Source organism: Aethina tumida, chromosome 6 (genome assembly GCF_024364675.1).
Source record: "Aethina tumida isolate Nest 87 chromosome 6, icAetTumi1.1, whole genome shotgun sequence".
Lineage (NCBI taxonomy): Eukaryota > Metazoa > Arthropoda > Insecta > Coleoptera > Nitidulidae > Aethina > Aethina tumida.
In genome coordinates, this window is record NC_065440.1 from 1,347,972 (window position 1) to 1,363,587 (window position 15,616).

The following is a 15,616-nucleotide window of genomic DNA, read 5'->3' on the forward strand; positions in this document are numbered from 1 at the left end:
TTGATTATGCACAGTTATACATATATTTTAATTATGAAATATTATATATCTCAACGGGCCAATTAATTCTGGCCACTCATAATTAACTGAAAATAAAAAATTATCTAAGTGATTGGCCAGTAAGTGTATTCGAATTACTGACTCTCAATCACATCATTTTTATAATGAAGAAACTAAAGTATTTTATGCAACAGTGCTATTTAAATCTTGAATTCAAATTTTTGTTGAGACTATTTTAGTTATTTTATTATATTTTATTAAATACATATTCCGGCATAGAAACATTTTGCACTAATAGTAATTAATTATACTGTTAAAATTTATTCAATAAAGATGAAATATCACTAACTCAAAAGTTTTTGTGAAATACCCAACAAAGTGTTTTTATATTTTAATACACTTAAATTGAAAGGAAATATTCAAATGACTATAACCAGGCGTCAAGTTCACCTAAACGACTTTTTATATATCAATTTGACATAATCCTGAAAAACTAGACCTTTATGATAACCTTCACAATCTTCAATCATCAGTGAAACAATGAAAATTATTGATTGAATATTATTTACAAGTTTTTAGAATCGTTAGAAAATCATTTTTTAATGACAATTATCAATTATTTTACTTTATTGACTGTGTTAAACATACTCAACATATGCAGAGAAATAAAAAAGTACTAATTGCAGTAATCTGTTGCCACATGTATCCATATACATTATTACATCAACATATTTTAATCATAGTGTGGTACCAAATTTACCAAATGCATTTCAAATATGAAATAAGTTTACCATCCTATACTCAGCAATACACAATGCAACTAAATGAGATGAACTTCTCATAGTAGTAGTCAAAACACTCTGCATTCTGTGTAACTTGGTATATATCTAATTAATAAATACCAATTCTGAAACAAAAAGGATTATTGATGTAGTGTGGATTAATATAAATATGTTAACGAGAATATTGATTGACAATTATAAATCAATATTGTTTTTATAACCAACTTTGAACATTCTATATATGAATATATTCTATTTAAACATATTGATTGATAAAAATAGCTATATAGATGTAAAGGTGAACATTGATTTAGTTTGTCAAGTATGAATGTCTAAAACCTAAAAGAAAAGATCAAAACTGATACAAATTTATTTGAAGGCTGCAAAAATGAAAATGTAATTAGGGCATTTTCAATATTATTTGTCATATTCACGTACAATATATTTGACAGAACAGTGTAAATTAAGTAAATTAAACAAACAAAGAAACTTCACACTATGAATATACTATATATGGATATATTTTATTAAATACCATGAGTAGCCCCAGGATGGATCCACCTTGTCGTGGTCTTGGGGCTCAGTACCGCTCCACAAGCCAGTGGTAGTGGGGAGCTAACGGATCTAACACCTGTAAGTCCAGTCCATCCCCAGGAAGATCTTCGGATCTTCCTCAGATTGGACTTGTTCTTCCGAACCCAGTTGACAGGGGGCTGGCATCTTTGTCAGTCCCACGTCTTCTGGTTCAGTATACCACGTATATGCAAATATACGTTTCTTTCCCCCATGTATGATTTATCATACATGGTAAACACATGAGTAGCAAGCTAAATGAATGCACACTTACCATAAACATTTTGGTTTCAGATTTATTTGAATATTGATAAACGCAGCCACACATAGATGTGAACAGTTTAGTTCTTCAGGTAATATCTAAAATATAGGAATATAAGTTTCAAAACAGGTACAATCTATATGAAGATTGCAAAAAAACAGAAATGTAATTTAAGCATTCAATTTTTAACATTATTTGTTACTTTTCACGTAGCATGTATTAATCAGAGCAGTGTAAATTAAACAATAAACATTGAAACTAAAAATGGCTATTATATTGAAACTAAAAATACTATTATATTAGAAAATGTCTACCCAAACACATGAATATGAAGTAAATTACACAGAAAAAATCAAGTAAACATAGGTTACCTTTCGGCACAAAATTAACATAAAGAAGCAAACGTGAATATTAATGAGAATTATTATTTGAGTATTAATTTTCAATATTATATCAAGTTATCAATCCTTAAACCATTCATGTGACAATATAAATTCACATACCTTTCACATTTATTTGAATAATGACAAACATGATGGAATGGATTGTTTCGCAGATAACATAAATGTAAACCATCAATCTTGTTTTCAGTAATCATCACCTAAAACATAAAATTAAAAGCATAACTGGAACAAATTTATTAATAAAGTAATCTAATTAAAGGGCCTTAATATACGAGTGTTTGAGATACGAGCAATCGTGTGCAGCGTCAACAGTTTCACCCACTTCGGTCTGTGTGCTTGTTTCCCTCGTTTTCCAAGCATTATCACATTTATTTTTATAACCATGAGTCCGAAGAAGAAGATCATCCATCCATCGGGCAGTACCGCTCCACAAGCCAGTGGTGGCGGGAAGCCAACGGATCAACTGCAAGCCCAATCCTCACCCAGGAAGGTTCTAGGACCTTCCTCAGATTGGGCTTGTTCTTCCGGAACCAGTTGACAGGGGGCTGGCATCTTTGTCAGTCCCGTCTTCTGGTTAAGCTCACCCGTATATGTAATATATACGCCCTTTCCCCCATATGTGTTATCACATATGGTTCCTCTTTTGGTTATGATCTCCGGATCGGTGCCCGGAGAGGGGTTTACACTTTCCCCTCTCTGTCCCAAAAAAAAAGAGTCCGAAGAAGAAGATGATGTCTATTGAATTAAAGCGTGAAATCATAGGAAAACATGAGCAAGGTGTGCGAGTAATTGACTTGGTGAAGATGTACGGACGTAGCACATTAATGATATGTACTGTACTTAAATGAAAGTAGTTGATAAAGGGTATAACGCCAGCTAAGGGCTAATTGCTTTGAGATACGAGCAAGGTTACGGAACGAATTAAACTCGTATGTCGAGGTTTAAATAGCACTTATTAAATGGTACAACATGAAGATTAATATACGATTATTTAAACATCGAACAATCCAAAACATCTTCATTAATTAAGTTGTTAAAAATGCAGACTTGAATAATACAAAAATGTTGATAGTACTCTTGATTTCCTGACTTTTTATTCATCTGGTACAAATTGTCTGAGTTGCATTACACTGATCAGCCCAGTCGGGTCCACCTCTGTTATTCAATAACACTATAAAGTTTATTATTATTATTATATTATTTAAGGTTTACCTGCACACCTTATGGAGATTGGCGAAAGCATTGAGCTGACAAGCATATAGATGTCCAACCAGAAGGAAGTGGAACTAGTCCAAATTTTAAACAAAAAAAAAAAATTAATAATTTTGTGTATTTGTATAATAAAAAAACTTTACTAATAATAATAATAATGATTGTTTTATTTATAGTTATTTACGAAATGAACACGTTAAAAATAGAAGTATTAAAGACTATACTTTGATGAGTATTTCGAGCACCAAGCCTTCGATGGATTGGCTGGAAGACGTTTAAAACAGGTACTCCTTGTCTGCAGACACCATTTATTAACACATTACTAATCTCTCGATCAACAAATTGTGGAAAACAATATTTGACTTCATTATATTGTTCCTATTTCACCATAATTTAATTGTGCAGACATAGAAGCTTTTATAATGTTATCAACCATTTCTGTCTGCGCAAAAATTGTGTTATAAAAAATACCCCCAAAGGCATTTTCTGTACATCGCCTGATCCGAGACACTCGATAATTAAAAATTCTTTGATTTTGAGGTAAATTTTTACAATTTACCATATTTTCAATTAAAATAAATTCTTTTTATAACTGAAATAAGTGGAAGCAGAATTATTTGATTATTTTATGGTTATATGCTTTACATCCATAGCACCGATCAGAGAAACATATATAACATATTGTAATTTTCATTTAATATTATTTAAAGTATACTCTTTCATCATTTATACAACGTCAGAATCGTCTGTAAAACGATTCTATATAAAATTGGAAGTCAATCTTTGAGACCTTTTCTAGGTCCCCTAAATCTAGATAATGATGAAATGTTTGTTTACTTATTCAGTTCAGTTTTTATATTTTGGGTGACGCAAATCTGAGGAAATTTATAAAACCAGTCATCTTAGTTTTAGGGCAGACCGTGTATATAGGCTCTTTTAGGAAACATTGTCTTTATCAAAACTAATAATAATAATAAGTACCAGAAAACCAGTCACGAATTTTCTATATCTTAATTTTATGTAACAACAATAAAAACTAATTATAAAATTAATTTTATATTTTGGTAATTTTTTAATGTTTATAAAAATCGGGTCAAGCTTTGGTATGAGGATTATGGAAGAGAGACGTATTGCCATCACCCCATGGGAAACGCTTGGTGCGAATTCTCAGATGATCGTACTTTATGAAAGGAGCCTGTTCATGATCGTTGGTTTTGTGAGTCAACCATATGTTAGCGCCGCACAAAGCAATAGATGGGAAGCCCACCAAAAATGTTAGTTTCTTCCAAATTTTATAACCACCTTCAAATTATATATATAACATAACCTAAAAATTATAATGCTTACCTTTGTGGCCGCTGGAGGTGGTGGATGGACCGACGACCTTAAAGTTGTTCACAGTTTTGGCGACGATGGTTTGAACATTTCTGCGGAATGCGTAGTTTATTATTGCAGACATTTCAGGTAATCTTCAAGTAAGTAAAACAGAGCGATTGATGTTTTATTTTAGAATATGGAAATGAAATATGTAAATAGTAACTATGACAATGAATACAACATATATAGTATCCGTGTCAACGTAACCTAGGATACACTTTCTTTATTTCCTTTTTTAGATGACTTGTCCTTTTAGAGCAAAGAACTATTAAAGCTAGTTTAGAACTCACACGCTTCAGTCCAATACAGAAAAGAAGTTAAAGAGGCAAGTCTCTGCCCTGCTGGATGAGAATGAGAGTTTAAAGAGCGCAGCTGAAAAGTCAAAAATATTCTCAAAATAGGGAGACTGACGCCCTGAAGGTTATGATCCAGCAACTTCAAGATTTGAGCGCGTCCTCCCCAAACAGGATATCTTCCCCTAGAAGGAAGAAGGGACGTGATTTCCAAGAGTTGGCAATGGGTGATACGGTGGATGTGGGACTTTCCCAAACATCCCGTCCATCTAGGCCCAATCAAGCTCGGACTCCTCAGGCAGTTGTAAGTCAGGTAGAACCAACTCCTGAGCCAATTTCGTATGCAAAGGTGGCCTCCACCCCGGAGTACAGCTCAAAAATCCCGCCGATTGTAGTGGAAAACCCAGATGACTGGGCGGCCCTACGTAGAGAAATTGAGGAGACAAATACGGACATTGTCAAGGCCAAGATCCTGGGCAAAACTGTCAAAATCTATGTAAAAGATGCTGCCGACTTAAGGAGGCTTACGTCCTTCCTGGAGGCAAACAATCGAGCTTACTACTCCTACAGGCTGCCTGAGGAGAAGAAAGTCTACGCTGTGGTGCAAGGGTTACCCATCACAGCGGGTATACACGAAATAGAGGAGAACTTAATAGTCAAATCATCACGGACAGCGAAGTGTCTCGCATAACCAGCTTCCGTACGAAGGAGCCCATCCCACTCTTTCTGGTTAGGACCACAGAACACCCAAGAAGTACTAACCTCTAAACCCACTAAAAATGAGAAACAACACTGGACGATAAATTGATTTGTAGTGTTTAAATTATTCAATAGATTTCGCCTTTATAGTTTTCTGTATTTGACATTTGATAAAATTGGCGGGAATAGTCTCAAATTCAAATTAATTGGTATGTTATAGGGTGAATTGTGAGAAATAAAACAAGCTATGGAATTAAAACATTTTTATTACAAGGTATTTATTGTACATTATAAAAAATACATCAGTCTTCTGTATACTACATATTATATATAACAAAAATAAATAAATATATACAAATACAACACAATACATTTCTTCAACAACAATAACAAACAATATAAAAATAAATAATTCGAATTAGAATTCAAATTAGACAATGAACTTTCAAAATCATTAAAATTAAGACCTCTGGAAGTGGAAGGAATAGATTGACTAGAATTCAAATTAGACAATGAATTTTCAAAAACATTAAAATTAAGATTCTTGGAAGTGGAAGGAATGTGAGAATGAAAAAGGGGCAAATGCGAAGGTATCCGCGCCATGCCTTCGGGCGTACAGCGGCTCGAGGGATTTGGACCGGGACTGACGACTAAAAACTGCGTCTCCAGTATAGCAAACCGTAGAATATACAAATTTATCTTGGTAATTCTGGTGGAAATGAGTAGGTATTTTGTAATATGCGAAGTAGATATAAATCTGTTTTGGAGTAGGTACAGGGTTATTAATTTAGGTAACCTAAAATTAATTTCTAAAATAGATATGATAAACAATTTTATAATTTAATTAGATTCATTAATTTATTTGAATGTATATGATTTTACATTTGTTACAGGATTTATAGTCATCTTCGAGTACATAATAAAAATTAAGTATTGTTTATGTCAACAAAGGAAGAATCTTCGTTAAATTGATGACACGATTTATGAAGTTTTTTAAATAATAATAATAATTTTAATAAAGAAATATTGAACTTGAATACTTTTAAAACATTATCTACAAACTGTGAAATATCTACAAACTTATAAATAAATTTGTCTTTATAATAGCAAGTGTTTTTTATTAACAACACAACGTAACCAAGTAATTTTATGTCACAATTTCTTTGAATAATTTTGTTTATTATATATATATATATATATATATATATATATATATATATATATATATATATATATATATATTTAGCTGACCCGGCAAACGTTGTTTTGTTATTATTATTATTGTTACAACAAACATGATTCATGGTCCATGTGGTACTCTTAATAGTTCATCGCCTTGCATGGCAAATGGAAAATGTACTAAAAAGATTTTACCAATGATACGGTCACAGATGTCGACGGAGGATACCCGATATATCGAAGAAATCCTGATAATGGCGGACAATCATTTATTAAAAATATCATCAACACAGACATTGATATTGACAATCGTTGGGTGATGCCATATTCGCCTCTGCTGAGCAAGACATATAATGCTCATATTAATGTTGAGTTCTGCAGTTCTGTGAAGAGCATCAAATACATTTGCAAGTATGTCCATAAAGGCAGTGATATGGCTGTGTTTAGAGTGGAAAATACTATTGTGAATGCTCCTCCAGTGAATAAAAACGATGAAATAACGCTCTACCAAATTGGTCGGTACATCAGCTCCAATGAAGCTGCTTGGCGTATCTTTGGTTTTCCAATTCATGAACGGGATCCAGCAGCCGGTCCAGCAACGGTCAGCGTGTATTTTTCACTAACGAGACAGCGATTGATCGTGCAATAAATCCACCTAAAACTACACTCACTGCATTTTTTGAATTGTGTAATCGTGCGGATGATTTTGGTGTCTTTGCACGAACATTACTCTATTCACAAGTACCACGCTATTTCTCATGGACTCAAACAAATCATGGATGCCCCGCAAGCAAGGCTCACCAGTTGCTGCATGTCTCAATTTATTTAAATCAAACGCCTTGGGGCGATTATTTACAGTCAATCCAAGACACACTGAGTGCACTGTGCAAAGGTACGCGATTAGTCATTCAAAAATGAATGAAAAACGTGATCGAAGCCAGCATTTTAAATGGCAAGTTCAGAAGTGAAAATATACTAATACCACGGATTCCTATTATACCTACAGATGTGCCAATTCAATTCAAACGTATTCAGTTTCCGATTAGATTGGCATTTGCAATGACTATCAACAAATCTCAAGGTCAAACGATGTCTATTTGTGGCTTAGATTTGAGAACACCATGTTTTTCACACGGACAATTATATGTGGCATGCTCTCGAGTAGGTAAACCACCCAGTTTGTTTGTGTTAGCTGAAGATGGACTAACAATAAATATTGTTCACGCTACAGCATTAAGAGATTGATATTGTTTGTTAGTGTTACTGTCGTAATTGTTTAACTAATGATATATAATTTTAAGGAATAAATTATAATAACTTAAAAAGCCTTTTGTTATTTTTATATTCCCTCATCGTTCACAGCCCTCCACACACATAGTTTTGAAGTCATAATATTCTTTAATAACAACAATAATGGTCAAACTTAGTTCATTTTCTACCATGTTTGTACAACAAATTCTAACCTAACCTAACCTAGCTTAACCTAACCTAGCTTAACCTAACCTAACCTAACCTAACCTAACCTAACGTAACCTAACCTAACCTAACCTAACCTAACACCTGTGACATCGAGATTAATTTCTATTTATATTTATGTACTAAAGATTAATCAAAACTACTTTTGTGTATCGTATTTTTTTATATTTGTTTATATGATAAAATGTGATTGGTTAACAATTAACCATACGACAAAAAATAAATAAATAAAAAGTTTAAAATGTATATATTATTGTATTTTTAATATATATGTGTATTATATGAATTTTTGGGTGGTATTTAAACTTTTAATTAGTATAGTAATTAATAGTATATTTATTACATTACAATATATTTCATGTATCTTGATGAACAAAAATAAACAATATAAAATAAAAAATATAAAAAAATATCACTAAACCAATAATGAAAAATCAACATTACTTATTCCAAAATATTTTCAAAAACATCTATGGCTTATGAGACTGTAGTTTTTTAATTCAAAATAGCTTATCTTAATGGGACATTTTATTTAGTGAATCCAACATCCAACCTCACTAAAATGTAAGATTCCTCCTTTTTAATACAATAGCAATTATATTTTATAATTTTGTATTTATATATCTTGTTTCATTTTAGTTGTTATTTATAGAATTATTTTGTATTATGTTACATTTAAGTTGTTATTTATATATATTTTACAATATATTTTGTTCAAATAGACATTTAATATTAATATTTTGTTTTGTTTAATATATTCTTATTTTTGAATCTATCTGTTTATTTTAATTATACATTTAACTTTTAATACAAATACGATATGGTAAAAACTATCCTATGGTAGTGTATAATTCTTAATTACCAACATATAATATGATAATTGAGTAAAATACCTTTAGAATAAATATATTAGAATTAGGACAACAATTATTATACGAATTAAACAATAAGAACTGTAACTATAAAAAAGTTTTAGACATTAATATTCGATTCAAAATACATAACGTGAACAAGCAATATACTTAATTTGTCAAATTTAATGATGCGAATCATTATTGTTTATTAATTGTTGTTGCTTACAAATGTTAAGTAAAATTGTTACATTAGTACAAATGGTCTTTTACTTTTAATCCCACCCAAAAATGTTTCAAATTACATACATTCTTCATTAACATGTTCGTTATATATAACTGTACATCTAATCTAATCCATTAATGTACTACAAATAAGTTTCCAACTGTTTTTGACTTTTTAAATGTTAACGTTATATTAAGATTTAAACCCTGTGATAAATTATCATTTAGAAGCCTATCACGGATTAATAACCCAATATATGCAACTGTTATATTATTCATTGACAACTATTGTCAAACAGTTTGTTCAAAGTAGTACTTACAATCCCTTAAATATATACCGTCGAAATTAATCTCTATTTATATTTGTGTATTAAATTTAGGTTAAGTTGCATTACGAATGATTTCAGAACTACTATTGACTAGAATCCACATGTTTAACAGTTGGCAACACTTAATTACTAGCAACCGGGCTCCCGAAATATAAACCTTAAATAACGAACATGAGAACTTCGGGCGCGTACGGGTACACTTCGCCTTTACTCGGATGATACTTTATTGCAATGATATTCCTTAGGTCCATTCCATCCTCCCGTCATCTTCGGAAAGAAGCCTGCGCCATATTTAAGTACTGCATTGCTATTGGTCAAAAAATTAACGAACAAATCTAGTTAAATAGCTATTACCAATTGTTATATAACGAGTGTAACTTCGGGAACATTCTATTCTATTCACTAGCCCCCCCCCATGGTTAGGAGCAAGAACAAGGGCATTTACAAGGTCACCAGGATTATAAGACCTTGTAGATAGGGTGGAGCCCAAGAGGAAGTCTATAGATGTCAGCAGTTTGGGCGCACTCAGTTGAGGTGCACCTTTCCGCAGAAATGCGTGAAGTGTGCTGGTAGCCACTCTGCTGGCGAATGTACGCTGGCAAGCATCGAGGGAGAGAGGAATGCCAGATGCGCGAACTGCAATCAGGTTGGGCACCCGGTCAGTTATCGTGGGTGTCCCAAATATGCCTATAGCAGACTCAATGTCTCTGTCACGAAGTCCGGCCGGAGAGCTAACTCTAGCTCGGGGCCATCAGAGAAGGTTGCAAGCCAGTGCACAGGGCTTGTAACAACCATCATCACAATCTTGTTAAGTATCTAAGCTTTAATATGACATATTTCATTTACCAAAATATAATAATAATATTTCTTGAGTTATTTGCTGTTCAACCATGGTAAAAAATGACCCAATTTTGACAATTAATTTCTTAGTTATTAAAGAATTTTACAACTTCAAAACTATCATGTCATGTCAAAGATCAAACACTTATTAATCCACTCCCAAAATTTAAAATAGATTGATTGCGAGTTTTGTTCCAAATGAACGACGATGTTTGTATAGGGAATTTAACACAGAGAGGAGCCGCTCTTGAAAAAATTCTGTAAATTAATTTGTTTTTAAAAGCGGAAGACATCGAAGTTTTGATCTAAATGATGCCAGCCGTGATAGATTTAACAGCAGGGGTGGAAGAGGTTATAGTGCTTGATGTGAAGATGGTAGGGATAGGTTTGTTCGCGATATGGGCGATATCGGTCCGGAGAAACCATGGAAGATTTATGTTCCCGTAGAACGGATCGGAAAGCATGATCTCTTCACAACTTCAGTTCAGGGTAAATAAAGTCAAATTTGTGTTAATTACTGACTGACGTTGAATGAATGTGAACGTGTCGGGAGAGAATGTGTTCAGGCCGATTGCTTCATTTGTAAGTTCCCAATTTACGCAAATTTTATGATAATGTGAGTTTTGGATATTGGTTTTGAGTGAATAAAATTCAGTTGATATTTTAACCAATTTATTACACTAATAGTTGGTAGGTTACAATTAGACAGTTTAATAATTAGAAGGCAAGTACCGGTGTTACTACTGCCAGGATCGACGTAAGTTCGGTACGTCCGGTTGTCCAGAGTAAAATGCGTAGTCAGAGCAGGGCTAGGAAACTCTAATGGGTAAAATGGTTTATGAATTTGTACTACCATCTATCGGGACTGCTCATTACAATCATTTAAATTTCCACCAATCACAAACAACTCTCCTTTCTGTCTGTCGTTAGCGTGGGTTTTGACAATCTTTGTTTAGTGTTACTTACTTCCATCAGAAGTCCACGTTTGATTGATGCGATTTTCCCCTCTCTATTGTGTTCTTTGTTTTAGCGTCCGTTTTATTTACGGGTTTATTTTAATTTTATAACAATGGGAAGAGTAAAACCATGCTGCGTGTACCTGGGTGTAACTATAGAAAGACAAAAAGGTAATATTAACAATTAATCATCATTAAATATTATATTCTGTAAATAGTAAACCATGTAATTTAAATTATAGATACATCATTACTACTAATAAAACAACTCGCCCTATTTGGCTTCAAAGAATTAATAATGAGAAACTTTTGCAATTGGATGATAAACAGATAGGAAATTACCTTTGTTGTTTAAATTTTGAGGATAGCTGCAAAGAAGCTAATGAAAAACTACGAATTAGTGCCTTACCATTACTTCATTTACCTGGTAATTATTAGTATTAGAGTTAAGTTTTAATGTTTTTTAAATATATTTTTTGTAGGATACGTAAAAACGCAAAATGATAATTTTTTGCCTCCATCCCCTCCTGAAACCCTTACATCAACTCCCAAAAAAAATAAAAGGAAACTTTTTTTCAAAGATATGATATAAATTAATCATATTTAGAAATTGTGGTTACTACTAATGTAGAATTTAGTCCTGTAAAATCGGTATTAAAACCTACAAAAATTTATAGTAGAAAACGTGTTATGAAAAATGATATGGAATTAAATGTTGTCGAAGAACCTGAAAATCCCTCAACTTCAATTATTTCAATGGCATCCTCCATAATGAATTATGATACAATAATGGCAGCAAAATATCAACAAATTCTTCCCAAAAGAAGTAAGTGTAAAATATATTAATGTATTTTGATTTATTATTTGTCTCATTTTTCATTTTTTTATTTTTGCAGCCTTAAACCAGATTGTATAACAACTTTTTTGTTTACATTCTTAAAAATATTGGTATGTTAATAAGTTTTTTCATAAAAATCATATAAATTAAATTTAGAGCTATAGTTAAATTTGTCAGTTGACCAACTATAATTATCACATAATATTTTTGCTTCATAAAATAATTTCTTATTAATTATTAATTTAAACCTTATTTTCAGGTCCAAGGAGAGCAACAAGATTAAAAAAGAAATACGTTGAGTTGAAGTGCACAATACAAAATATTACGAGAGGAGCTAAAAGGGCACACAAAAAAACATTTAGAAACAAAACAAAAATTGAAACTTATAATGGCAAATAGAAACCTCACAATTGTTTTGAAGGATGTTCATGACACCACTGTTAATTTTATTGAGAATCAGATTCGTAACCAAAAATTGGATACTATGGAAGATAAAAGTAGGCATAAGAATTTAGACAATTTACCAATTAAAGCTTATACCAAATGTTTAAAAATGAAAAAATTAAAAAATGAATATAAACCTAGACCTACGGGATTTCCCTAATATTTGGCGGATTATTTTAGTACAGTTCAGTCCCAATAAAAGGCGCTGTCCACGTTTATTTGGTTACCAAAATTTACTACAGAGTTAGCAATCTATAATAGGTGAATAGGTAAATAGGTCTGGTTACACCCACAGAACACCCAAGAATTACCAACCTCTTACTAAAAATGAGAAACAACACTGGACGATAGTCAATAGTTTTGTGTATTTGACATTTGACTAAAATGGCGAGAATAATTTCAAATTCAAATTAATTTATATATAATTACTAAGTGTTCTGTGAATTACGAGAAATAAACCATGCTGTAAAATTAAAACATTTTTATTATAAATTATTTATTGTACATTATAACATATTATATCAAAAACTAAATACAACAAAAATAAATAAATACTAATACAAACATAACAAAATTTAACACATTGTTATTACTAGAAGAATTTAAACTACTTTGGAAAGGAAAATCATATTATACATTAACTGAATGACTGTAATAGTGATTAACTTTACAATTGAAATTGTTAGTGATTACTTAGTAGAAAGGAATTCAAACTTTTCAACAAAATATTTGAGTCAATTATAACTCTCCGTCTGATTAGAAATAGAAGCACTCATTTCAGAGATTCATACTACAAAATTTAACCTACTAACATATTCTTCAACATTATAACGGCGTTTTCCGCCTGGCCTCCCAACCTTTCGGTTATTGGTCTTTCCTTTGCATTACTCACAGTCTGACAAAATCACCACCAAAGAACCCATCCACTCTGCTAAAAATTAACGGTTCCCTGTTTATCCTTGTTATTCTACATGTTTTGTTAATTTCCATATTACGTCTACATTATTTTATCCATCTTATGTTACATTACATCTATTTACAACTATTACATCCATTCCAGCCTATATTTCCTCATTTATGCACACTTCTTCCACTATTTTTCTCCAGTATTCGGTCCAGGCTTCCCAGTTTTCTTCCCTCTCTCTTCTCCATTCCACTTCCTCAATGTTGTCCTATTCTTTCCATAAGTCTTCGTCTGGTCTCCGCTCTCCTCTCTATCTTTTTAGCTTCTATAACAGACGTGTGCTATGTCTTCATACTCATCAATCCACATTCGCACTTTCCGTCTGTGTTCTTTAGTCCACACAGTTGAGACATTCACTTGGGATTCTGTCTTCCCCGATTGCCCATCCTTTTTTCCTGCTGTAAATACTTTCTTTCATTTCCATTGTGTTAAAGTTCTTGCCTTCATTCCCGTTCCAGAGTATTTCTTCTTCTATTCTATCTTTCCCTTTTTTCTTTGGGAAGTACATGTCAATTATCTCTTTCTCCGATTCCTCTTTCGTTCTTTCTTCATCCCCGACTTCCAATTCTGCCTCTGTTGCTATTTTTCTTTTCCTGATGAATTTGTAAATTCTTCCTCAAAGATCTGACCCGAAGGTTTCTAATTCTTCATCGATCTTCTCTAATTTTGCCACATTTTTTTTCATTCCTCTCTTTCCTCCTCGTCGTTTTCATCTTGGTATTCTTTTCTTTTCTTTCTCACCTCTCTTTCTGTACTTTACAATTCCTCGTTTCACTAGTCTTGTCTTATTTTTGTTTCTGTTCTCCTCTCCATTGACTTATAACAATGGAAACGTAAACTGTAAAATGTAAAACGTAAAATGTAAAATGTTTCTTTTTATGTTCATTTCCTTCTCGTCATTTCATTTCCTGATTTCCCTCTTGAACATTTCCCAGTTCGCCTTTTCTTCATCTCATTTCAGTTATTCCTTTTGTTCTTCAGTTTCCCATACAATTACCCACTCTAAATATTCGTCGTCACTTAGTGTTTCTTCTTTTAATACCTTTAGCTCCTTCGTTCTACAGTCCTTTGTTATAACTAAGTCTAACCATCCTCTTTCTCTGCTGTTCCTGAACGTGGGTTCTCCGCCTTTAAATATTTTAATATATTATCTTACTTTTTATCATTCATATTAATTAAAAGAGTTTCTTGAGAACACCTAAATTTTGCACAGATTCGATATTGCCCTACGAATTAAAATACACAGAGTAGGCCATAGAACACACAGAGGAGGTATCAATAATTTACTTTATATAAGTGATTGCGGCGGAGGAAGGGGGGTATGTCATGTGTTCCACTCATTATTCATAGATGACCTATTGACTGGACGTATTCAGGGAAATTTATACATTTTTATACCAGTTATTATAGCAATAAAATTTAAAAACTCTTTGATTCATAATACTAATAATTTCAGAATTACAAAGTGGCCACATGTAAGAAAGCCATTGACATGTGAGACTGTATCACACAAGAAATTCAAAAATAATATATATATTTTTTTAAAAAATACTGATAATTGATTATTCATCATTAATCAAATTTATGTGATATAAATATATATTTTAAACTCAAATTATTAAAATAGTACATTTTTAACCTGGAAATCTAAACAGGAAATTCGGTTTATTGTTCAATATAATATAATACAATACTATTTTAATTATCTGATAAATTAAAATCAAAACACTTTTTATATACAATATTTTTTTATGTATAATTACAGTAAACTAATGCGTAAACTTTGTAATTTGAATGGAATTTAAAGGAATTTAACGTAGTGAAACAAATTATTTTAAAAATTAATATTTTATTATATCGACACTTTTTTGTTCTCTTTTCCTGCGCTTCTCTGATGTAGGGTGGATCAAAA

The 15,616-nt window shown here is 31.9% G+C and overlaps 2 protein-coding genes across 2 annotated transcripts in view; one reads left to right on the top strand and one right to left on the bottom strand.

Annotated features, from left to right (window-relative positions):
* Window positions 1-15,616, top strand: part of LOC126265928 (uncharacterized) — a 198,452-nt gene that overhangs the window by 129,862 nt on the left and 52,974 nt on the right. The window lies entirely within an intron of this gene.
* On the bottom strand, window positions 4,274-4,737 carry LOC126266033 (cytochrome c oxidase subunit 6A, mitochondrial-like). The gene is made up of 2 exons (XM_049969311.1): window positions 4,581-4,737; window positions 4,274-4,535 (listed from the first exon to the last, which is right to left on the bottom strand). The coding sequence occupies exons 1-2, from the start codon at window positions 4,690-4,692 to the stop codon at window positions 4,327-4,329; spliced, it is 321 nt and encodes a 106-aa protein (XP_049825268.1). The 5' UTR covers window positions 4,693-4,737; the 3' UTR covers window positions 4,274-4,326.